The following is a 26,712-nucleotide window of genomic DNA, read 5'->3' as shown; positions in this document are numbered from 1 at the left end:
GGTTATACTTGGTTATACTGCAACTGACATGTTCTGTTCAAAGAGCAGGTGGTAGCTGTGGCCAAGTGGATCTTTACACATGTGTACCCAATGCGCCACTGGAAACTTTTCCTGAACTTGAAGGCTTTCAGGCAGTCACTCACACACTAGTCACCTCACAAATAGATTACTGTAATGTACTCTACTTGGAATGGTCCTTGAAGAGCACTTGGAGGTCCAGAATGCAACAATCTGGACAGTGTGGGGCATGCTTCATTATTTCTGTGTGATCACACTGTTCTCCGAGTTGCACTGGTTACAAATTGGCTTCTGGGAGCAATTCAAGGTGCTGGTTATCATCTATAAAATTATTCATGGCACAGAGCCTTTTTTCTTCTTCATGGGACCACTTATCTTTGGTTGTTTTTGCCTACCCAGTGTGATCAGGAAAAGTAGGTCTGCTCCATGTCCTATTGATTAAGCAGTATCATCATGTGGGAATCAGAAAGTGTGGGTGGCTTTTGGAATGATACTCATTCAGACATCCAGATGGCTCCCATTCTAATGATGTTCAGGAAGATGGGCTATTCTTCCAAGATGTGGATAGAGTGAAGGTTGAGCCCTTGCTGGAGGATATGTGTGTGATTATACTGTATGTTGTTTTGAGAGCCTCTCATGATTTCCTTTCGTGTTTTGTATTTTTTTACTTTTAATTTGTAATCCATTCACAGTCAGGAGTTATATAGCCTATAAATGGTATAAATACTACTAGTAGTATATACAATTATACAACCAAATCCAAGTGCTTTGCTTCAGATGCATTTGTGGGAAGAAATTCAACTGTGTTTGGAGTAGCTTTGAGTGTTAACTAATTTTGAGAATTATGGAGAATGTAGGGGAAGAATACATATGTTTGTTGATAGATACTTTTTGCTTCTGCTACAGGAGAGAACTGTGAAGTGAATTCCCGGTTGGGCCGCTGTACCCCTGGTGTCTGCAAGAATGGTGGCACCTGTGTCAACCTGCTGGTGGGTGGTTTCAAGTGTGACTGCCTGTCTGGAGACTATGAGAAGCCGTACTGTCAGATGAGTACCCGTAGTTTCCCGGGCCACTCCTTCCTTACTTTTAAGGGGCTGCGTCAACGCTTCCATTTCACCATTGTTCTCACGTAAGTACTTGGCTTAGGAAAAAAGAAGAAGTCCAATGTAGTTTTGTACCTATATGTACATTATTTTGTCCTTCCTTAAATTTTCCTGACATTCTGTACTATGACCCAGCAGGCTAATCCTTGTAACTATCCCTGTTTTTAAAAAATCTATTTTATTTTCAAAGTTTTTTAAAAAATAGATAGAATATGAAGTCCTGAGAAAAATATTTTAAACATAAAATATAATTAGACAAGTATAAATGTTTAACCAATTTTCCAAATATAATGTTACAGAATTAAATATTTGCAAATAGTTAAAAAAATGGGGGGGGGAATCCCTCTTTTTTTTTTGAAGCCAAATTAGATGGACTATAGTTCCTTGGATAATAGATTCACCTTCATTGAAAATAAGTTCTATAAGTTGAAAAAAATGTCCCATTGTGTCTAGATGGACCATTTTCTACCATTTTAAAATTGTAGTCTTAAAAGTTCTTATACAAAATTCTGCTTCATCTTCAGCATGTTTTTTTATGCTGTTATTTTGGACAATTTAAAAAGACTTGAATATGGACATTATGTGTCAGGGGAATCACCTTGATCCAGACGCTTACCCAAAGCAGGAAGTTGTATAGGTAAACACCGATGGTGTTGCACTTGTATATCTCTCCACTCCCAATAATTGCTGGCTGCATTAGATTTGCATGTGTTTATGTATATGGAGGCTGAGAGCTACCACAAGCATCTGGACTATATAGGCTGCTTAATTTCTTGGATCTGTTTTGTTCAATTTTCAGATGCATTGTGCTACCTGTTGAATAATAAGTGTCTTCCTCTTTCTGTTTAGCAATACTGTTAAGCTAGAAAGGAACTTTTACTAAAAGCAAGCATAGCAAAATTTTTGGGATTTGTGTATCTCACTTCTCATTCTGTCCTTTCAGTGTAAATGGGCATATAAGTACTGTGTTTGTTGTAAGGATGTTATTTGCTTGAGCTCCTCTGATGAGATTATAGAGCCTTCCACATTTCCTGGCCTTACTACCCATAATTATTCCAATTCCATCCTTTTTGTTAGCCTAGCACAAAGAAGCCAGCCAGCCAAAGCCTTTTTGTCCCCAGCAAAGGGTCAGTGATCTCCAGTTCTGCTCTGTATACTTGTCACACACTTTTTCCTCTGGGACTGTGTATGTGTGTGTTTGTGTGTGTGGAGGGGGATGGGGGGAAACTGCCAAGTGCTGACAGTCTAAAATGAATCTACCCAGGAGAGCAATTCTGTGTGTGGTCACAAGGGAAAGGAAGATCTGCTTTGCTCAGAAGGGAACCATATTTTTCAGCCTTGACAGGCTTATCATTCACTGTTTCTATGGGGGAGGGGGTTTATCATTTCCCACCTGCTGCAGAAGCGGTTGCTCCAGTAACTCAGCCCCTTGGTAATCTGGGAGCACACTTTGCTTTGGGGAAGAGACAAAAACAAAAATGGTTGATGCCTGATTTGAGAAACATTCTATTTTTGAATACAGGTAGTCCTCAACTTTCAAGAGTTCATTTATTTGACCATTCAAAAGTTACAGTGGCACTGAAAAAAAAGTGATTTATGGCAATTTTTCACACTTACAACTGTTGAAGCATTCCCATGATCAGGTGATCAAAATCCAAGACACTTGGCAACTGACTCATATTTATGATGATTGCAGTGTCCCGGGGTCATGTGATCTGCCTTTTGCGATATTCTGTGAAGCAAAGTCAATGGGGAAGCCAGATTCACTTAACAACCGTGTTACTAACTTAACAGCTAACTAAAAAACTGCAGCGATTCACTTGATAACTGTGGCAGGAAAATTCATAAATGGGGCAAAACTCACTTCACAAATGTCTGACTTAATCACATAAAGTTGGGGATTAATTATAGTCCTAAATCAAGGACTACCTGTATAGTAATTCATCTAAGGAAATGTCTGTCTGTGTGTGTGTGTGTGTGTGTGTGTGTAAAACTATAGTTTTAATATTCGATAATCAGTTATGAAGCACATATTTTCTCTCTATTTTTTTTTAACCAATTTTATATGTGTTACAAATGTCTCTCTATTCTTCACATATTAGATCAGAACAAAATACCCTTTAGCAACCTTAATAAAATAGAATATGCTGAGCAGATGTAATTTCACATATTCCACTGAGATAGTTAAGAGCCCAAGTATATCTGCAGGTATAAGAACAGAATGTGCTTCTGCTCCTTTGATTCTAAGCGTGTATGTTGGGAAATAAGTATGCTTTTAAAAAAATAATAGACAAGGGTGTATTTGAAATAGTAATAACAAAAGAAAAAATTGCAGCCATGCTGGCAGTTGGTTGCATCCAATTGTAATATTTAAAAAATATTCAAATATACACACACACCACACACACACACACACACACACACACACATACATACATACATACATACATACGTACATACATACACTAAGAAAAGTTGCTTTAGCTAACCAGCAGCAGCGCTAGATTCCCTATGCCAGTCCAACTGTTAACTGACCCCCTTCAATTTTCTGAATGGCAATTTAGGACTGGGGTTCTAAATTTCATTAGTAGGTCCACTTTTCCTACTTCACAAAGGTTGATTTGTGGAGGGCAAATGAAACGTTCAGAACCAGTAGTAAAGAGCTCATATTCTAAATGATGTGTAGTTTTATACAGAGAACATGTATGAGTACCGATTATGAAATGTATAAAATAGATATAGTAGAATTCAAAGGTGGTAGAAATTAATGAATATATATAATTTGTATAGTTTATGCTTTCTGACTTTTCTGAGCTGGTGCTTATTTTAAAAATTCATTATTACTTAATAAGCATGTTTGTAAAATCATTGGGAGCCTTTAAAGGCTTTCATGCTCAAAAATAATGTATTTCTACAAGTGTGAAACTGTATCATTGACAGCTAAAATGCAAAACATATTAACTGACCTATTTGAATGCTGTTTTAGTCTCTTTGTTTTGATAAATCAGACTACATACAGTTGCCAATAAATACAGAAGATGAGATTGAGAATAGTAGATCATCAAGAAAAGACTAGCTTCCATTGTAACAAGTTAACAGACCAGTTTTTATTTTTATAGGTTTTATATTTATTTTTTATTATTAAGCAAATTTATATAGCTGCCCACCTTATATATAAGTAATTCTGGTTGTTATATTGAGAAGCATTCGTGTCTTATTTTCTCATTTGCAATTAGAAATGGTACATTTTAGGAATGAGTAGCAGTAAATAATAATGCTCTGATGAAAGCCTATATGAAATAATTAACTAATTTTATAAATTATCCATTTTTCGTGGTTTTCTTCAGTTCAATTACAGTTGATAGGTGGGCATATTGATGTCCCTGAAATGTAAGAGAAGATAATAAGATGTTATAATTCTTGTTATGTTTATCAGAAGAGAGAAGATGGAATAATTTGACACCTCTAAGCTTATTTGTTGGGATCTTTTAATTCCTTTTTCTACCAGATTTCATTTTTGATCTAGTGCCAGGAAGCTATAAGGATTGAAACTAGTAAATGGATGTTCTTTGTTCTACCAGAAGATTGTAGAAAGCAAAGAAAAAAGGCACCCAGTGCTCTGACTATATAGACAATTACTATGTCAGTGTGCACTGTTAATTAAAGAAAATATCATCTTAAGTATAGTGGTTTTCGGATGATTTATTTCCATTTCTTTAGACTAAATCATAGTAAGCAACCTTTGAGTGCCTGATGATCAGCTGAATTTGTTCTGGAGATCCAGAAGTTATGTTAAAGCGGACATGACCACGAACATGGAAGGGAGAATAGAATAGAATAACAGAGTTGGAAGGGACCTTGGAGGTCTTCTAGTCCAACCCGCTGCTTAGGCAGGAAACCCTACACCACTTCAGACAAAATAATGGTTATCCAACATCTTCTTAAAAACTTCCAGTGTTGGGGCATTCACAACTTCTGGAGGCAAGCTGTTCCACTGATTAATTGTTCTAACTGTCAAGAAATTTCTCCTCAATTCTAAGTTGCTTCTCTCCTTGATTAGTTTCCACCCATTGCTCCTTGTTGTACCCTCAGGTGCCTTGGAGAATAGTTTGACTCCCTCTTCTTAGTGGCAACCCCTGAGATATTGGAACACTGCTATCATGCCTTCCCTAGTCCTTCTCTTCATTAAACTAGACATACTCAGTTCCTGCAACCGTTCTTCATATGTTTTAGCTTCCTTTTGCAAAAAAAATTAAAATCTTCCACCACCATTAACGCAGTAAAGAGGACATGTAAAAATGGCATTCTAGCAATCTTAAAGTTGAAATAGATCGGTAGGGGTTGATTTCACAATTACATGAAAGTTAATGCATATCTGAAGTTTTCATTTAAATGTACATTTTGGAATTTTGTGTTTGCTGATGTCAAAAAAACTGACCACTACATTAAGAAAATGGAAATGTCACTTTACAGTAGATCACCTAGAAGCAGTAGTGTAATCAATTGAAAATCCCACTGTATTTCCCAAAGTAACCCGTCAGTGCATTTTCCCCTCCTAGCCATGTGTGAGTTAAGTTGTGATGTATGAAGCAGAATCCAGTTTCTAGATTGTTTGGCCACAGCTTTAATCAGTAGCTAGCAAAACCTTTTAATTTTACTGAGCATTTCCCCCCCCCCCACCCAAGCCATGAAGTTGTGATTTTCTTCCAAAACAACCTTATCATTTTCTGTATATGATTGGATCGATTTGCCCACTAATCCCCATTTCTGTTATCCTGGTTTCTTGCCGGACTTAACAGAAATCTTACTCTTCTTGTCCCATTTCTTGAAATTGACCTGGACGCTGTGCTTTCTTGACTCTTCTTCAAGACTATAAATGTATTCAGGGCTATCTCGGAATTTCCTTTATGGACTATGACTGAGACTTTATACTTCTTATCGTTATGTGCCCAGTAACAACATGTGACTCTATAGTCTTGATTTACGGGGGTATAAACCAAGTTCTCATAATATTCCCAGCACATCATTAACCATTTGAAATGACCATTCTGGCTTCTTGCTGATCACTTCCAGAACTTGAACACTTTCCCAAAGACATTGGAGAAATTGTTATTTCATGCTTATTGTCCCTTTCCTTACTCTTACTCATTATTTATATACAGTCACAATGCAACCAATATGAATGAATGAACGATTGAGGGGGGAAGTGGGGGGGAGAGTTCCAGGATGAGTCACAGCTGAGCTAGCCTTTTGGGCACTCCTTTGTATGAAGGAACTACATGTCTAATCACAAAGGAATGCCTTTGTTAGATCTAGCCTGCTTCCTTAGGTAAATCATGGCACTTAGCAACCAACAGTTCCTCTGAGGCAGGATATCTCCAAAATTTCTACGTAATAAATGTTGCGAATTCCACGTGCGATCTGTCTGTATTTTTGAGCATTGTACATATGATATCTCTCTTTCTGTGAATGTTTTCAGAGGAAAATTGTTTGTAAGCACATGAGGTCCAGTGATAACAGTGCAGGATACAATTTATGTTGCTTTGAGTGGGAATTCATTCTGGGGGGATTTTCTAAACTCTTTTTTCATCTTTTCATTTCATAAGGCATTAGAACAGTATTTCTCAACCTTGGCGACTTTAAGTCCTGTGGACTTCAACTCCCAGAATTCCGCAGGGATTCTGGGAGTTGAAGTCCACAGGACTTAAAGTCGCCAGGGTTGAGAAACACTGCATTAGAAGCTATTGCAAGATTTCTGATCAGGCAAAAATTCTAATTCACATCCTCCAAATCACTTTAGTTCTTATGAGCATCTTGCAATGGGCATTGATGATGCTTTGAATGAGGCCTGGCTTTGTCTTCTTTTGGGGCAGGTTTGCCACTAAGGAACGGGATGGTCTTCTCCTCTACAATGGGCGTTTCAATGAACGGCATGATTTTGTTGCATTGGAAATAGTTCAAGAGCAAGTTCAGCTTACTTTCTCAGCAGGTATGATTGTTCTCCAATATATCTGTCAATTTATTTTAGTTTACAAACATTCCACCTTTCTGTGCCTTATTTTTCTAAATCTTTAGCAATATTCTTTAACTCCTTCACTCGGCACGCTATTATAACTCTGGTGCCCTCAAAGCTTCTCAGAAGCTTTATAAAACGATGGGGAAATTATTCTTTTTCTCCTCAGACTTTATTTTAAAAACTTGAGTAGTGTTTTGTCTTTCCTGCAGGAGAAACCACAAGCACGGTTGCCCCATTCATCCCAGGAGGTGTGAGCGATGGACAGTGGCACACTGTCCACTTGCACTATTATAACAAGGTAAGATTATTTTGTGCTGAATTGCAACAGGCCTAGTGCTGAAGTACCCAGCATAACAATTGTGTTGGGATCTCTGAAGTATTCTGCTCATTTTATGCCAATTTTCCCACTAGTATCTCCCTTTGGGTACCATGTCATTATCTGTAGTTGGAGATGTTGCTTATAGGGGAAGAGGAAGATATTTTCCCTGGCCGTGAAACATTCAAGAACTAAAAGATTGATTGTGGAGTCATTGTCAGGATGGCTGCCTCGAAATGTTCATCTCCTATAAACTGCCGAATATCTCCAGCTATTAGTATTCATAGTGCTCTAAACACAGAAGCATGGCAGGGAGGGGGGAGTGGAGAGAAAACTGTGGTGGTCCCAGCATGATTGAGTCCAAGAAGCCAATCGCTAAATAGGAGGATGCTGACAGGGGGCAAGAAGAGGTGAACAGCTGGTGCAATTGTCACAGTCTGCTTCAGTTAATAAGCAAGGGCCTGAAAAGGCTGCCCAGGGGAATGGAATGGCATTGATGGCTGGTGGGTGGGAGCGGAATGGAGGGAATGATACTAATCTGGGGGAGGGGAAAGAGCAATAGGGAAGTCCTCTCATGCTCAATCAGAATAAGTCAGAAGGGATCTTGGAGGTTTTCTAGTCCAACCGCCTTCTCATGCAGGAGACCCTATACCATTTCAGATAGGTGGCTGTTCAGGCTTTTCTTAAAAACCTCCAGTGATGAAGCACTTACAGCATCTGGAGGCAAGTAGTTAATTGTCCTCACTGTTAGGAAGTCTCTTTTTAATTCCAGGTTGCTTCTCTTCTTGATTAGTTTCCATCCATTGTTTCTTGTCTTGCCTTCTGGTGCTTTGGAAAATAAATTGACCCCCTCTTCTTTGTGGCTATCTGCTATCATGTCACCCCTTGTCCTTCTTTTCTCTAGATTAGCCATACTCAAATCCTGTAACCCTTCTTCATATGTTTTTGTCTCCAGGCTTTTAAACATCTTAGTTGCTCCTCTTTGCACTGTTTTTTTCCTCAAGTCTCAACACCTTTTTTCTAATCTGGTATCCAAAACTGGATGCAGTATTCCAGATGTGATCTTACTAAGGATTTATACCGCGATACTAATACGTCACATGATTTTGATTCTATGCTCCTTTTTATACATCCAAGGATTGTATTAGCTTTTTTGGCTGCTGCCGCACACTGCTGGCTGACGTTTAAGTCATTGTCCACGAGGATGCCAGGGTCCCTCTCACAGTTACTGCTTTTGAGACAGATTCCTGAGTGCTGTCTCCTTGTTGACCTAGGGAATTACCATTGCTTCTGAACATTTTTCATTCACTTTTCCAAAAGTCATCATGCTGATCCAATTCATCCAATTCATCCTCTGTTTGAATGTGATGAGTTGAATCTAAAGATCAGTTGAAGGCAAGGGTGGGTTCCAGCAGAGCCTACTACCGGTTTGTTCAGGGATGCGCCCCATGCGCGGGCTGTGCGCGCATGCACAGTACAACTAAAATTGTACTATGGCACCAATGAGGGAACTGGTTCAAGGGCATGGCAGGCCTGGGGCGCTGCGAGTTCCAATGACCCAGGCCACCAAGCTTCTACCGGTTTGGCTGAACCGGGCCGAACCACCACTGGTTGAAGGATACAAAACCTTGATCACAGACTAGCCCACTTGATGTGAGAAAGCATCCAGAAAGATCAGTTTAGAGAAGCCCTGAGCAAATCATTTGAAGTAGAACTACATATTGAAGCCACAGAGGAGCCATAGATACTCAAAGGCTCAGCATGGTTGCTTCAAGGCTCTCCCAAAGCATTATAAATATGTATTTACATGTCCAGAAGGCATTTCTCCTGAGTTCACTAGTGGAGGGAAGCAGCAGGCATTTCACCTCACCAGTTATCCTGGCAACTAAAAGAACTTCAGGAAAAGCTTCAGAAAACTTTCCTTGTGTATTTGTGTGCTTGTTGCAATCATTTATGTACTCCCAGGTCATATTATGCAGTAACAAATTCCATTAAAATATCATAAAATCCATAAACCTTTCACAATAAAACCAAATCGAAATAAGATTGTACTAAACTTGGCAGCCCATTTCATCATTAAAGTTCAGAATTAAAAGTCCCTTATGAGAATAGTCTTCATTTTCTTTCATTGTCTAAGCTGAGAGCTAGAGGGCAGGAAGACCTCTAAGGGCAAGTTGTTCCATTGTGTTGGGAGAAAAACAGATAAAGGTTGTTCTCCAGGTCCATGTCTCTTGCACCTCTCGAAAAATTGGGATTTTAAACATCCAGTTCCTAGATGACCATGCCAGGCAGACAAAATCCATTTAGAGAAGACAATGTTAAGCAGTTGCATCTTGAAAAAACAGATCCGGAGCATCCTATTGAATAATTTTCATGACACTGACTTACTTCATAAACATTCAGTTTTAATAATTATCCTTTTGTGGTGTTTGGACAGAGGAACTAATTCAGCTATACATGTTATGTTGAACTGAGACTTCTAAATGGTTTCACGATGATGCTATAACAGGATCCCAGTCTTTCAGCTCTTGAATGAAAATTCTGATGCCAAGATCCAGCCTAGTTAACAGACATTCCTCTCACTTGCTTAATGTTTATGCTGTTGCATCAATACAATACCTGTTAGGCAAGAACTTCTGCTACATGCACACAAAAGGGATCAGACAATCACTACAACTGTTTGACACTTATTTAGCATTGACATCGTGCTAGATAAATGCCATGTTAGACAGCACAATTACCCATCTGTTGTTGTGAGCTGCATTTGTTCTTGTTTGACCGGTGCTTATTTCATTCCCCCATCAAATGCACAAGTCAAAGGTGTCAGTAAAACAGAACCACATTTTGGTGATGAATTAGAGTTTTGGAGGAGTCTGGCTTAGCTCCATGCTCTAATTTGAGAGCACTTTATTTGGGATGGGTGTTGTTCCTCCCATTCCTGGGAATATTTCTGAATATTGTACAGGTGTCAGCACTGATGAGCTGGATTGCCTGTGGGTACTTCACCCAAGCACAGTGCTTGTGTGCCAGCAGACAGCTCTTGTTAACTAATGTGGGAGGGTACTTGCTACCAGAGCCTCCAGCTAGTGCCATAGAGCAGTTTCCTTCTGCTCCCTCCCAAATTTCCCCCTTTGTTTTAAAAGGATAGCTGCTTGACAAGTTACAATGTAAAAAAAATCAAACTGAAATCAAAGGTGCTTTCATAGGCTATTGTAGGCAGCTTGTCAATGGCAAGTTCTTAATAGCATGTTGTGTTGACCTAGAGTTCCATAACTTGGGCTGAAGCATTACAATATTTCATTACAACCAAGTCAAACCTGCAAAAGCTCCTGATTTTTTTGTAGAAATAATTCTGTGACTCTCCCTCCTACCTTACATTGTAAGAATTAAAGGTGCCCTGTGAGTTATGACTCTAAGGATTGTCAGAATATTACTTTCTTTAAAAAATGCTTTCATGCAAATTACATGGGAGATAAACTAAACAAACTAAAAATGTGTTATCCTTAGCTTATCCTGTCTGGAAACCAAGATGTGTTAGCTTTTACTGTTGATTCTCTGCAGTTACTGTATTGGATTGTTGTTTTTCCTGCACACTATGGCAGCCAGAGGTGAAGTTGGGGGGAGGTTTGACAAAAGTGCTCTTTTAAGTATTTGTAAGAGTGGCTAAGCTTCCAGTATTTGGAGTGCTTGATAAAGTGAGCAAGCTCTGGGTTTCAGTGCCATGCCTGTCAAGTGGTAATAAGGTAGCCCCGCTGTTTCTTTCAGAGCAATAAATACAGCTTATTAAAAACCACTGTGAATCTCTGTCCAAACATGTGAGAGCTTGCTTAATTGTTGAAGGTGCCTTGTCTCTTTATCCTAGCTTTGGAAGCTAGGACACACAGGAAGTGAGGCTCCTTTCCCCCTTTCTTTGTAATGAGCAGAAGGATTTCCAATTAGGGCAAAATGTGCTATTTCTACCAACTATTCCTATAATGAAAGCGTGTGATAGCTCATTGCATACTTGTGGCTAACCTTGGCTTTCTTGGCTCTCGATTTCTCCGTTGTCGTGTGTCAGTAAAGTAGATCCAAAAAATAGTTCTCAGTATATTTGTTCCATGTCCTCCTAGGCATTGCCTTATTGGTACATTTAACTTAGTTTAATAACAGATTGGGTGTGTTTCTGTGCAGACATACGCACTTGTGGGGTGGAGGTAGGGGTGGGGGGAATAGCAGAGCTGTAGAAAAATTCACTCCTGTTTTCCTCTAGCCAGTGAAAAGAATTGAAGGATTCAGGGAGTGTGCTAGAAAACAAAATCACCCCCTTCTAAATGTAAAATGCAGAATATCCATGAACTGACAGAGAGATAAGTCATATTAAGACTACATTATGGAAGGATAAAAAAACAGTAAAGCATGATCTTACTAGTATACCATAAAAGGAGATTAAGGGTTCTGTCTTATAGCTCGGGTAAAGGGCTCCCCTCCCATTTACAAATCTGCAGAAAACATATTGCTGTCCATATGCCAGTCCTTGTTGTTTTTCTTGTGGCTTGTATACAGTATATCCAAGTATTGGTTTTGGTTTTAGTTATCTCTGGAATATGTTTAGAAAAATTGGAATCCTTGAATACATAATAGTTGCATTCATGTAAAATCTATACACAGGTCAGAAAACCACAGTATGGACAGAAGATGGCAAAACACACTAGCTCTAGTTAGCAAAGGACTGAGACAAGGCTGTATCCTCTCCAGGGGTGGGTTCCAGCTTCTGTTACTGCCGATTTGCTCAGGGACATGCTTCAGGTCTGTGTGCGCTTGATGCATGCTATGTGCGCATGCACAGTAGTAAAAAAAAATGCTTCTGCGCATGCGCAGAAGCAAAAAACAAGATGGCGGCACCTATGGTGCCACTGATAGAGCCGGTTCAGGGTGTGGCCCCCTGAATTACTACCTACTCACTGAACCGGGCTGAACCAGTAAGAACCCACCTCTGATACTGTCCCCTTATTCAATTTATGTGGAGAATATATATTGGGGGTAGGTGGATTGGAAGAAGATGAGCAGAGTTTTAAAATGAGATGAAGAAATATTAATGACCTATGCTCTGCTGGTGATACTACTCTGATTAAGTGAAGTGGCAAAGAATCAGCAAGCTCTCATAATGGAAGTGAAGGTGCATGGTGGAAAAAAATGGGACTAAGATTAAAAATAAAGAAGATCAAACTCATGACAGCAGGTTCAGTAACCAACTTGACAATCAAGATATTGGTTAGTTTCTGCCTTTGGAGTTCAGCTATCAGCAGTAAAGGAGCCAATACTCAAGAAATATGCTGAAGACTAACACTTGACAGGGTAGCCATGAAGGCCTTGAAAAATATTTTCAAATGCCATGATGTTTGTATACTTAGAAATACAGAATTGCACAGGCAATGGCTTCCCTATGGTGCTCTAGGGAAGCAAAAGCTGGATTTTGAAGAAGCAAAATAGAAAGAATAGCTTTTTAACTTCAGTATTGGAGAAGACTCCCGAGAATGCACTTGCTAGCCAAGAAAATGAACAATAATAATTAAACAAACCTAGAATTCTAACTCAAGACACAGATGACTAGGCTCAAATGATCATACTTTGGACATATTATGTGAAGACTTCGGCTTCATAGAGATTGGATCTCTCCTGAAAAAGAAACATCTCTAGTAACTTTCAGTTGGCTGTTTTTTGGGCAGGTCAAAAAGGAATTCCCAATGTGCCATTTCCCCTTACAATTCTAATAATGATTACTCTCAGGCATGTGTGGTCTTGGTGCTGCTATATGTATTGATGATAATGGGAGCTTTCTTCCTATTTCATCAAGAATCCTATATTGAGAATATTTTCCTCCTCTACAGGGGTAGATGACTACAGTATGGCACCTTTACGAACTGTAGACTTCAACTCCCAGAATTCCTGGATCAGGAAGTTCACAGATTATAAAGGTGCTATAGTTGCCCATTCTTGGTTTAGATACTCATTTGGGGTAATAACTGTGTTTTCTAAAATGCCCACATTTGCATTTATCATTTGTTAAACCTCATTCTTCATCCCTCAACAATAGGAGCAACTAAGGATTTTCTCCCCTCTAAAAGGCCATGATGCAGCCATTGCTTGTTTTCATAGTTACCTGCCATTTCATACAAATTGTATGAAACTTTTATCATACCTATATCTCCTGGGGTTTTTTTTTTTTTTTGGTGTTTTTCTAATTGGGTTTCCTGGACTCCTTTCTACTTACTTTACTTTCCATGAGTTCTTTTTCTCTGTAGCCAGATATCAAGCACTTTCACCAGTCTGATGTCCTCCAGATGTGGAGGAGGTTGGGAATAACGACTTGTTGAAAAAAGAGAGCGCTCCTTTGTGACTTGTCACAGTGGGTTAGCTGAGGACCCCTCACTATATAATTAAAATGTTTGAATGGCAGAATGGAGAAGTTCGGTTTACCAAACTCACAAATCTTTCAAGCTACAATAATTCCAAAACACTGTAATCTTATCCCAGAGAAGTAAAAGCCTCATGTTTAATAACCTGTGGCAAACAAGAACTGCCTCTGGGCAAAACAGAGGGGAAAACATATGCTACCTTTTGTATTGTGGAACTTGTCTCTGAGTGTCAGCTATCCAAAAGTGGGTATGTGTACCTGGAGCTTGAAAGCACGGGTGTCTGTTGCTTCTATTGCTTGCACAAAAGCGGGATTGGCAGCTGCAGTCTTCCTCTAATCCCGCTCCTGTAGATTTTTTCAGACCGAAGCCTCTCTTTTGCCCTGTCCCTGCCATTTGCAAAAGCCATCACATAAGATTGTACTTGAACTGAGGCAAATTTAGACTTAGCTCCGACTCTGAGAAGTTTGCTTGGATTTGCCTGGGGCTGAAGTGTGGGGGGCTGTGCTCTGAACCTTAAGCCGAGTTCCTCCCTCTCCGCTCTCCCATTTTGCTTTGCATGTTTGGAGAGAAGGAGTGACTCAGAGGCAGAGAGAAGATTTGGGCTGCCTGCCAGTCCCTTGGTGCTGTGCTGTGACCTGCTGCTGTGGGCACCCACCCCCACCCCCACCCCCACCCCTGTAGCTGTCTTCGCTTCCTTTGTCTGGAACTGGCCTGTTTCCTGAGCCAGGCCTTTGAATCGTTCTTCAGCTACTGTAGTCAAGGCCTTCACCCAACAACACTGCCACTGGTGACCCATAGGTTTCCCTTGCAATGTGCAGGATAGGCCAGCCCCATGATGGACGAACACAAAAGCGGAGAGAGAGAGATTTCAGAAGAAAAATGCACGCTGTGTTAGTTAAAAGGCAAAGGGATGCCTTGTGGAGATTTTTTTTTTAAATGCATTTATGAAAAGAAGCCTGAGAATTTGTACCAAATTTTAAAGAGATATATAATTAAATTACCATTTGAAATGTAGATGGTATCCTCATGAGCAGGATCAACATTTTATACCTGAAGAAAAAAATAAATCAAAAGCAGCAGTAAAAAAAATCAACAGCAAGAACAAAGAGTGTAGAAATGACGGCCGCAAATGGAGTTAATTTGGATTTTTCTATATGCTTTAGTAACTGACTCCAGAAAGGAAAAGGAAAAAAATATGAATAGATTTTTAATCTGACACATTCATCTGTTCACCGGTTTTCCAAAACAGATACCTCTCTGGTTAAGTCATGATTACTCTTTTCCTGATTTTGTAGATGCTTATCTGTTCACATTTTCCTAAACAGGCACCTTGTCAGGAGTCTCTTTGTGAGATATTTTGTCCCTCCAGCAGTGTATAAAATGAAAAGTATAGGTGGGGAGAATGCTAGATAACAAGTTTTTATTTTATTTGTTTAATAAGACAAAACGCACACCTTTAAGCTGTTCTACATCATCTGACAGTTCAATAGGCATTTTGCAAAACAATGGTGCGCGTTGCTGTGAGGGCTCTTAATGTAACTGGAGATGTTTCTAAGGTGAAATCTAGCACAACCTATCCTAACATTAGACAGCAGTTGAATATGTTTCTTGTTTCTGAATTTGGTTTTGGAAAGGAAAAAAAATGGGAAAAAATAATGCAAACATATGGCAACAGGGTTACTTAAAAGAAGTTATCATCTGGTTCCCCACCTCCCTTTTCTGCAATTTTCATGAACAAAAAAGACAATTACATAACAATTACCTAAAATAAATTATAAATAGAAGCAAAGAATAATTTCACAAGAGCATATGAAATTGAAAGGTATAAATAAATTCTGCTGTCGCTGGCAGCTGCTAATCTCTCATCTCTGCTTCTTCTCATTCTGGAACACATAATTATTAAAGGCTTGACTTTAAGCAGGTATTTGTGCCATTTGGAGTGTTTTATGAGAAATTTGGTTTGTATTTGTAAATTACATGCTGCTTATGGTCTTCATTAGAAATATATTCCATTACTGATTACCGGCAAACAGTATAGATTTTACAAAAGCAACATCTGCCCACTGCTGCTGGAAAAAAAAATCTAATTTCACAAAGGTTGCTGCTTGTGAATTGATTATGTGCCATCAGGTTGGTGTTGTTTCTTAGTGACCACATAGATAGATTTTCTCCAAGATGATCTATGTCCCTAACCTGGTCTTTCAGGTCCAATGATGCAGCCATTGCTGCTGTAACTGAGACCATCCTGCTTGCTGCTGGTTATCCTCTTCTCTTCCCTTTTACCTTCCCCAACATTAGATCCTTCCTTCAGAGAATTATATCTTCACATCATGTGTCTGAGCGTAGCCATTTGTACTTCAAGTGAGAACTTTGGAGTATATGTTTTCTAAGATCACAAGTGCTGTTCTGTCCATACTGTGATTTCCTGGCCTATATAGAGGTTTCTCATGAAGAAATGATTCCCATTTTTGTAAGTGTCTTCTACAGCTTGATGTGATCAACACAATGAAAGGCCTATAGTCAATGGAGCACATACAGGTAGTCCACAATTAACAACAACAGTTAGGACTGGAATTTCCATTATAAAGTGATACAATCATAAAACACAATGTCACATAATTGCTTAGCGACAGCAGTTCTGGTAATTTTGGTTGATGTTGTTCAGTGAATCCTGACTGTCTAACCATGTTAGACTGGATGTGATGTGTTGCCATTTGCAACCTCCTGCCAGCATCCCCATTGGCTTTGCTTTCAGAATCCAACAGTGAAGGTCACAAATGGCAACAGTAAAGGGGGACTCTGGGATACTGAAATGGCAGTCATTGAATGTCTAGACTGCATTCATGGGTTCTCAGGGTCATGTCTGGATGGCTGGAACTTTGAGTATTGGGTATAACTAATTCATCATCATCATAAGTTCAAACAGTTGCTGAACAAGTGGTCATTAAGTGAGGACCACTTGCATAGTTTCATTTTTGATATTTGGTTTTCTCAATTATCCAACATGTATTAGTAATAAACTGCTTGTTTACTATTATTATATGCAAGGGACAATATATGTTGGGATAAAATTGATCTAGAAAAATACTAGGATTATTATTAGTAATAATTATTAGTACCATATTTTTTGGATTATAAGATGCAGCGGAGTATAAGATGCACCAAGGTTTTGAAGAGGCAAATTTAAAAAAAAGTAGGTACGTCGATAGAGGGATAGAGAGGGAGAGAAAGAGAGAGAAATACAGTAGGTAAGTAGGTAGGTAGGGAGAGAGAGAGAGAGAGAGAGAGAGAGAGAGAGGGAGAGTAAGTTGGTTGTTAGGTAGAGGGATAGAGAGAGAGAAATATATATATATAGAGAGAGAAATACAGTAGATAGGGAGAGAGAGAGTAGTTAGGTAGGTAGGTAGAGAAAGGAATATATATAGAGAGAGAAATAGAGAGAGAGAGAAATACAGTACGTAGGTAGGGAGAGAGAGAGAGTAGGTAAGTAGGTAGGTAGAAGGATAGAGAGAGAAATAGAGATAGAGAGAAATACAGTAGACAGGTAGGTGTTTCTGCTGGCACAGCACTTGATCAATGTAATTCTCATCCATCAGTTAAAGAGCTTTCCAAAAGGGGGGAAAAAGTTTTTGCACTCTGCAAACCTCCCTAAAAGGCCTGTTTTTCACAAAAAGGGTCCTTTCCCCCCCCCCAAAAAAGGCATGAATAGCCTTGGGGGTGCTTGCAGAGTGCTCTTGGGGGGTGGGAGGGCAAAAACTAGCAAAAAACAATCCATTTTTTGTGAAAACGGGCCCATTTTTTGTCAAAAAAATTGCATGCATAGGCTTATGGAGTGCTGCTGGGGGCTGGGGGGGAGTCATTTCTGTCCTCCCCAACCCCCAGGAGCTCTCTGAAACCCTCCATAAGGCTCTGCACGGCCATTTTGGTGAAAGGGGCGGAGGCTTCAGGAGGCAAAAATTGCTGTATTCAGTGTATAAGACGCACCCAGATTTTCAGCCTCTTTTTTGAGGGAAAAAGGTGCATCTTATACTCTGAAAAATACGGTAATAACTTTGATATTTCTCTAAATCAGTTTTGTCCCAACATATATTGTTTTAAAAAAATCCATCATAGCCCTATAATCTGAAAAAGCTCACCTTTTTTGTGATGCCTGCTTGATGCTTTACTTACAGAAGTCATACGTTTGAGGTCCATGCATTTCCAGATAGTTGGACAGTATTTGTCATCATGAAAATTGCTGTTTTCATTTTTGAGAGAAGAGAGAGAGGTCTTACCGATTCTGATAGAACTAGTTGAAACTTTACCTGCTGATAGTCAAGGATAAAACATTGTATTAGTCAGTCGGATCTATTTCTAAAGATTAGATCATTAAATTCTCTCCAGGCAAACATAAAGAATGCATTCATCTTGGGTCATAACCTCATTCATCAGAATAGGTTTCAGCTCCTAGTTCTGCCTTTATCATTGCTAGTGCATATCAGAATCACTGCTTCATAAATAAATACCTTTGGTGAAGCAACAGGGGAAAAATTCCACCCATTTACTGCTTTGTTGATTTTTAAGTATCAAAACTGCAAACGTGTTCTGAAAGTGTTTGGCCATTGGCATTAAGCTGCCAACATAGCTGTTTTCTTCTGATTTCTAGCATCACAGCTAATAGAGGCATTCTGCATGTTTTCTTTTTCCTGAGAAGCACAACCGTGCCATCTAACTGAACCTGCAAGTATTTCTGAGATATACGAAGGACTCTTTCACATCACATAAATTTCAATCTGTTTCCACTCCCAAATGTCTGAAAATCCAGTTTGAAGCCAACCACAACCATGTTCACTTCTGCTGGCCTTGAAATTCAGGAAACAGCCAGGGAATACCATGAGGCATTCATTCTGCCTCCAGTATGAAAACTGGGATTAAATAGCATCCTGTCCCTTGGCAGAATAAAATTCTCAACCTTATGCAACACAAAAGAAAATGGAAAGAAAGTGCTTGCACCCACTTTTCTTTTTGGGGATATATGTTTTGGGTGCATTTGACCATTTGCAGTAAACATAACTCCTTTGGAAGGAATGCAATTAGACTGTCAGGACACTGTTCCTTCTAGGTGTGCTGCTAAAAGTTGATATATATACAAAATAGAATGGTTTGTTATGCTACCTTGTGGTTTTCCCTTAAATTTTCCATTTCTCCCTTTTCTCTCTATTGAATGGGTCTGTGCAATCCACTCAGTGATGCTTTGCCTATTTCTGTAATTACATTTTGTGGGAGAGTATCTTCCAGCTATTTCGGGGAAACAGACTCTTCATTATACACATAACTACTGGTGGCATGGTGGCATCTTTGCAACTTGATATTTGTCATAATAGAGCCAACCCTAGTTGTGATTTGCGGTTTACACCTTCTACAGGTATGTTTGTGGGTTTTCATGTGTTTGATGGGAGAGAGACTAAGGGCTCACTTCAGTTCCATTCATGTTGTTTATTTAAACAGGAAACCTAGCCAGGAATTTTGAAACTGACTACAAGTGTTAAGAACTCCTTTAAAAGTTATACAAGCAGAGGAAAGCTGCTCCCCCCCCCCATTTTGTGGCATTGACTGGGAAGTGAACAGAAGGATTTAGATTGAGTTGCCTGATAGGCTTGTTTAAATTCCTTTCTTAGAATAGTTAAGGAAATGGATGCTGAGAAATACTTAATTGTGGCCAGGAGCTGACAGGTGATGTTGAAGAAGAGCAAAGTCAGTAGAAATTGTTCATAGGCCCTATCATTTCACAGGAAAAAGGCTAACTTTGCTCCAGGTTCAGACAAACAAGAGTGGAATTAAAAAAAAAACCTTCAAAGAAGCCAATTTATCATGGGGATGGTGCATCTGGAGTCAACTGGAGAGGGGTGTAAAGAGAGTATGCAAAGTGCAAATTAGAAATGGGCCTTTTTACTAAATTCATCCTAATTTGGGAGCAGCCATATGAGAGCATTTGCATTTTTCAGTAGGTTTTGGTCAGTATTCTGTGCCTCCCTATCAATATTCTCTGTCGTAACCATTAATTGGCTGGCCTGAAGTTTTATAACAGAATTCTGCTTTCTTTTCACAGCCTGTCGTGGGGACGTCTGGAATTCCACAGGGGCCTTCAGATGAGAAAGTAGCTGTGGTGACAGTAGATGACTGTGACACTTCAGTGGCCTTGAAATTTGGCTCTATTCTAGGAAACTATTCCTGTTCAGCTCAAGGGACACAATCAGGCACAAAGAAGTGAGAATTTTACAAGCACTATTAAATATACCTGATGAGCTTGTAATAATAAGTACTGAATAGAGATGGGTGAAAGCAGATTGACTTTACGGGAGTTATTCAGTGGGGAAATGGCTGTGAGAAAAATAAGCCGTGGGGCTATAATTAACTTTATTAATTTCCCTGGCTCAACTTTACCCTATATGAGACTGTGAAGTACTATAGATTTTATTGGTCATCTGCTTTAATGTGCTGGTATTCATGGAGATAGGAAGCTAGTAGTTTGACATGTTGCATGGATGCCTATAGAGTACATAAGCCTGTAACCATCATGAGAACTAATACTACTGCATGTTCCAAAATGCATTATTTCTATTTTCTAAATACTATTTGGCTGTTACGTTAATCTTCCTTAACCCGAGTGCTTTCTGGATGTATGAACAGACCTCAACTCCCAAATACCCCAGTCAATTTGGCTATTGCTGAAAATTCTGAGAAGTGAAGACTATATTCAGGGCAGGACATTTCAGATGGTGATGATCTACTCCTTAGTCTTCCCTGCTATCTTCTGCTGCTGCACTTTTATATACAGTACATTATGAGTTGCTAAAATCTCAAACTTCTACTGTAAACCTCTATTATAAATTAGATTCGTAATGACTCTGAGGTCACAAGTCTACTCTTTTAATATAATGCGTGACTGATGACAGCTTAATATCTGTTTAGGTCAGAACAATTTTTGCAAGCAGATTTTTTCCCCCCTTGATCATGAATAACTCTTGAATAACTCTAATTTGACTTTACAGATCCTTGGATTTGACAGGTCCCTTGTTACTGGGTGGTATTCCTGACCTTCCTGAGAGTTTCCCAGTACGGAACCGGCATTTTATAGGTTGCATGAGAGACTTCCTGATTGATAATCAAGATGTAGACCTGGCTGACTTCATTGCAAATAATGGAACTTTGCCTGGTATGATGAATTTAGGGGGAAATTGAAAGTGTAAGCAAATGGTTGGGGTTTCTGTGGATGGAAATTGGCAAACAGACAACCACCTATTGAGAACACCTCAGCAGGCCCTAGCCACTGTCTGCAGTATAACACATCCATAGGAATGACTTTCAATCATGACTTAGCTCCTCATTACTCAGTAGCAAATTCAGCAAAAGCTTTTGTAATCCCTGGAGAAGCTTCTATTACTATCCTTCCCAGTGCATTCTTACATTCTCCTTTCAGGCTGCTGTGCCAAGAAGAATTTTTGTGATACCAACACATGCCATAATGGTGGAACTTGTGTCAACCAGTGGAATACTTTCACCTGTGAATGTCCCCTGGGGTTTGGAGGCAAGGACTGCAAACAAGGTAAAAGATAGAAGCTGCTAAAGAAGGTGCTTTTTAGGAATGACATTTGTGCTAATTGCCAGGAACTATATCAGGAAGTCACACCTTTCCTAGCTCCAAGGAAACAGAAAATATACTATTCTAATTATTAGAAGAAATAGAAGAAAAGATGGGAATGCTAATGTCCTAGAAATTCATGGATGGATCTCTCTCTCTCCTCTCTCCCCCCATCTCTTAAATACTCTTTCTTCTAAAGAGGTTATATCATCCAATATAAATTAGCAAAAATTACAGGGATAGAGAAGCAGTGGTTCAAGCCCTTATTTATGAAGGTAGCTCCCATATGTCTGGTTGGTTATAACAAGGAGTAAAAAAACATCTCAGAACAGCACCACAATGGAATGAAATGGTCTTTTAAGTACCTTGTGCAGAGATCAGCAACATTAAACATTCAAAGAGCCACAAAGGTCCTAACTGAAAGCCCCCCGTTCAATTCTGGAGGCGACCAGAAGTCTGGTTCCCCAACCGTAGAGTCTCTTCCTAGTGTGAGTATGGTGTACTTTTTCCTCTACCTGTCCTAACCGAAAGCCCTATCAAGTTGTGGAGCCAACTGGCGACGGGGAGCTGCAGCAGAGGGATGAAAGAACCACATGTGGTTCCAGAAAAGTGGTGGGTTACCAATTTTTTTACTACCAGTTTGGGCACCTCAGGCAGGTGGGTGGAGCCTCCTGCCACCGCTACTACTGGTTCGCCCGATCCAACCCGAACTGGGAGCATAGAATGCAAGTGGTGATCATTGTGGTTCCATTCTAAGGATATCCTGATCAAGGTAGGATTGCAACTAGGATACTAGACAGAGCTAGGCATGGTCAAATCTTTGACCATGGCTTCTGCCTCTTATTTGAACAGGAACCACAAGTTCAGAAGGATCCCTAATCATAAACCATCTATTTGGGAGGGAGAAAAACCCCATTAAAAATAAACCTTGGGATCAATGTTTCCATAATGTCTAGGTAGTTATTAACATAAAACTCCATTAGCTAATGCTTAATCTGAGTGTGTCTTGCTCCATCCAGGGCTTAGTAGCTCAGATTCAAGACTTCCATGGAATATGTAGGGTGGCATATAACTGATTGTAAAGCACAGGTGGGTGACACCCCACCTAAGCCAATGGATGACCTCTCCCAAGTTTTCATATAAATGTTAAATAATACAGGGATAGCACAAGGCTCAGGGGTACCACACATTAGAGCAACCATGGGTTTGAATACTATGCCTTTATAACAGTCCACTAAAACCATTTGCTTAGATAGGAGTGAAACTCTAGCCCTTGCAAGCAGACCAAAAGAGTACAATGCTTTATATTGTTGAATGCCACTGAAAGATTTAGTAGAGCCAAGAAGAATGCATTCCCCCCCCATCCAGGTTTTCAAAATAGCTCATCTTTTAAGGAAGAAGCATCATTTCTTTTCCATGCCTGAGCCTGAATCCTGACTAGAAGGGATCTGCATAATCCATTTCCCCTAGGATTTTTTGTAATTGGGTCCTCACCTCATTGTCAACGTTAATGACTAGAAATGTTGATAATTATAAAGTGAGTTGATTGGTTCTCACATTTTCAGCAATCAAGAAACCAATATAGTAGGCTCTAGCAATTCAGCAGAAATGGAGTAAACCATCTTACCTCTTCTTGAATCTTATATAACAAAACTACAGAAAGGATTTAAAATGTTTCCCTCTCTTTTTGTGACATGTGTACAAATATGTAACACTGTAGAAGGCAATGGCAAGCCAATAGTTTCCAGAAAGTATAATATGAACATGAACTTGTAGTTACCAGAAGGCCCTTCTATTGGAATGGGTTCAAACACACTCATTTTGTATCTCCAGCCTATGCAAGGTATGGTCCCTCCTATATCCATTTGTACAGCAAGAAAAGGGAGAGAAAGAATGGACCCCCACAAACTCCCCTATCTAATGCAGGACTACAATACAGAATTCTCTCCTGCTTCTCCATATGGGACTTACTTTTTAAGCAATTAAAAAAAAACCCTATCAGATCATTGATTAGAACTTGGGTAATTATTGAACGCTTTAAACCCAAAATGCTGAAGGAACACTATTTTAAGAAATATTATCAGTATATAAGAATAGTTCACCCAAAACACACACAAACACACACACACACACACACACACACACACACACACACAGGTATGCAATATTTTATACACTTGTTGAACTCCTTTTTTGTCTCTGTGAAGAAATGGCAAGTCCTCAGCGTTTCTTGGGCCACAGTATGGTGATTTGGAGTAATTTGGCATTGATCATCACGCTTCCTTGGCACATTGGACTTATGTTTCGTACCAGGCAGAGCAACGGTGTCCTCCTCCGTGCTGCAGCGGGGCAGCATTCTACCATAACACTTTGGGTGAGTGGGCAACACTTTACTATTCTCTTGCAGATTAGTGTCCTAGAGAAAACCACTTTATGTTATAACACAATAGGGCACCTTACAGCCCATGGGCTAGCGGCAGCCTCCGAGCATTCTGAAAAATATCCCACCAACATTTATTGGTAAAATATGTATATTCTAGAGTACCGTTTCAAAAGATTGGTGGGGGATTTTAAAATGTGGAGAAGGGTCTAGTTTTCTCCCAGAGGCCTTCCATTCCAGTTGCAGTGGCAGCAAACCACGAAGGGAGTTATTGTCTCCATGTACCTCTTAAGGAAAGGAATGGAACTATGTACTTTCTAGACTCCAGGTGGGGGGATTTGATGGACAGAGATGGATAGTGCCTTCTGCAGTAAAAACGTGGCTCAAATCTAAACTCATTCTGTTCTTATCTCTTTGCTCAGTTAAATGAAGGTACAGTGCTGATGACCGTGTACCGAGCCAACATCCAAATTTCAGCATTGAGGCTACACCAGGTGAAAGTGAATGATGGTGACTGGCATCACCTACAATTGGAGCTGCATAGCAGCTGGGACAATCCAGAAGCCCAGTGGTTAGCCATAATGGCTTTTGATTATGGTTTGCACCAGGTACAGTGAGCACTAGAACTCAATTAATATTGATGGTCAACTAATGACTGAATCATTTGGCATTTATGGAGCATCATTCTGTATATTTCCTAAAGCTTGAATGTAACACTTGTAGTATAATTTAGTCCAGGGGAACTAAAGTTATGTATGGGATTGATCTAAATGAGATGGATCTAAATTGATTCCTAATAGTTTAATACATTTTATCACTAATCTCTTTGACTACCCTTATGCTCTTTTTCTATAGATTTGATTTATAGTTAATTAATTCTATAAAATTCTTCAGTATCAATCTATAGCTAACTTAATAATTTATTCCAGCCCACCTCTTCTTGGCTTTCACCACTGTCCTGATGGTTTGTAACATCTGATCTTATTATACAAATAAGTACTGTGGTCTCATAAAAAAATAAAGGAAAAATGATGTTCGCTTTGCCTGTCTATCCTCCAGGTGATGGCCAATATTAGTAGTGAACTTCGTGGACTAAAAATGTGGAATTTGAGTATCGGTGCTATACTGGGGGAGAAAGGAAACCTGCAGCATGGATTCCGTGGTTGCATGCAGGTGAGTAGATGAAGAAGAAGCCTTGATGGCCCTTTCTGGATGTTGTTGGTTCAATGGGCCATACCATGGTTGACCCATCAGGCGCAGGCTCCACCACTTCTTTCAACCTTTCTTTCTTCTGTGCTTTTTATACAGACATATATTTCGGGAAAGGTAGGCCCAATTTATAGACCACATCACTCGTAAGCAAATAACGTAACTGACATCCTTAAATAATTATGTAACTGGGAGAGATTGTTGTGGAGTATGTGTCTGTGTCAGTATAACTATGCATATAAATAAATTAGAATCTTCAGGAACCAGAGCTGTGTACCAATGAGTCTCATCCTCCAGCTTGATTTTGCTGAAAATTGAATGACATAAGCACGCTTCTAAGTCCTAAGTCATGTCTACATTATGCAGATCTTAAATAAGAGCAACAACACATACAGGTAGTCCTCGACTTACAACCACCATTGAGCCCAATATTTCTATTGCTAATGAAGAGATTTGAGTTTTGCCCCATTTTATGACCTTTCTTGCCCCAGTTGTTAAGTGAATCATTGCATATGTTAAGTTAGTAACATGGTGGTAAGGGAATATGGTTTCCCCATTGACTTTGCTTGTCAGAAGGTCACAAAAGGTTATCACATGACCCCAAGAGACTGCAGCTGTCATAAAAATGAGTCAATTGCCTGAATTTTGATCACGTGACCATGGGGATGCTGCCATGGTTGTAAATGTGAATTTTCAGTTTTGAATGATCATTAAACAAACTGTTGTAAATCAAGGACTACCTGTAGCATGCAATTCACAATTCTATAATAGCATTTTGTGTTCACTTTTCTCACTTAATAGTCATGCTGGCTCCGTATTTCCTGTTTATGAATAGGGACTGAGTATATAGCATCTTAAATTCAATGAATACTGGAACAAACTGTATTTGTACAGATCTGTCAAGTATCAACTGTATTTATTTTAAGCAATGCAGCACCATCTAGGGGCTGCAGTTCTCATAGTTGGCTTATTTATTTGAAGATATTTATAGTTTGCTTTTGGGTTCCTAAAAAGTGATTGGTATAAATAGGCAGCAAATTGTCTTCACTAAGGTTCTGAGTTCATAGTTCACTGAGTTCATAGGTTCATTGAGAACCAGAAGCAAGAAATGAATGTGCAGAAGAATAATCTATGTATCTAAGAGCTGATCTTCTCCTTTGTTTTTTGTTTTTTTGGCTTGGATCCGCCAGGGTGTAAGGATGGGGGAGACGTCAGGCAGTGCTATCACCTTGAATGTAAACCAGGCTGAGAAAGTGAATGTGGAGCATGGCTGCAGTATCCCAGACCCTTGTGACTCCAATCCTTGTCCTCTCAATAGCTACTGCAATGATGATTGGGATAGTTATTCCTGCAGTTGTGATCCAGGTCAGTGGAAGGAACAGTGGGATTATAATGGAGAAGAAGACTCCATTTTATGGTTCTTAGGCAGCCTAGTATTGCGTACCACAAGATGGGCTGCCATATAAATTCAATGTATTTATATATATATTTAAAATCCTCTAAAACAGTTCTAATGCTGTCTAAGGTTTAGGTGGCTATAGTCTAGCATATCTGGAGGGCATCAAGTATTTGCCATGTGTGATATGTAATGGGCTTAACTGTTGTAAATAATATCTGCATTGTACTCAAAGCATTATTTTTAGTTGTGCAATAG

The 26,712-nt window shown here is 39.4% G+C and overlaps 1 protein-coding gene across 5 annotated transcripts in view; it reads left to right on the top strand.

Annotated features, from left to right (window-relative positions):
- The window catches only part of CELSR2 (cadherin EGF LAG seven-pass G-type receptor 2), a 104,577-nt gene that overhangs the window by 47,584 nt on the left and 30,281 nt on the right, over window positions 1-26,712 (top strand). For all 5 annotated transcript variants that reach the window (XM_087719879.1, XM_087719881.1, XM_087719878.1 and 2 more), the window contains exons 3-12: window positions 925-1,147; window positions 6,995-7,110; window positions 7,347-7,435; window positions 19,937-20,094; window positions 20,880-21,043; window positions 21,308-21,433; window positions 23,677-23,843; window positions 24,272-24,457; window positions 24,909-25,022; window positions 26,249-26,423. In XM_087719879.1, the coding sequence (XP_087576005.1) occupies window positions 925-1,147; window positions 6,995-7,110; window positions 7,347-7,435; window positions 19,937-20,094; window positions 20,880-21,043; window positions 21,308-21,433; window positions 23,677-23,843; window positions 24,272-24,457; window positions 24,909-25,022; window positions 26,249-26,423 (1,518 nt within the window). The remainder of the gene's footprint in view (window positions 1-924; window positions 1,148-6,994; window positions 7,111-7,346; window positions 7,436-19,936; window positions 20,095-20,879; window positions 21,044-21,307; window positions 21,434-23,676; window positions 23,844-24,271; window positions 24,458-24,908; window positions 25,023-26,248; window positions 26,424-26,712) is intronic.

Source organism: Thamnophis sirtalis, unplaced genomic scaffold (genome assembly GCF_051295495.1).
Source record: "Thamnophis sirtalis isolate CommonGarterSnake01/CBP01778 unplaced genomic scaffold, rThaSir2_p1.2 scaffold_7, whole genome shotgun sequence".
Lineage (NCBI taxonomy): Eukaryota > Metazoa > Chordata > Lepidosauria > Squamata > Natricidae > Thamnophis > Thamnophis sirtalis.
The sequence above is the reverse complement of the archived record's forward strand: the minus strand, read 5'-3'. Positions and strand labels throughout refer to the sequence as shown.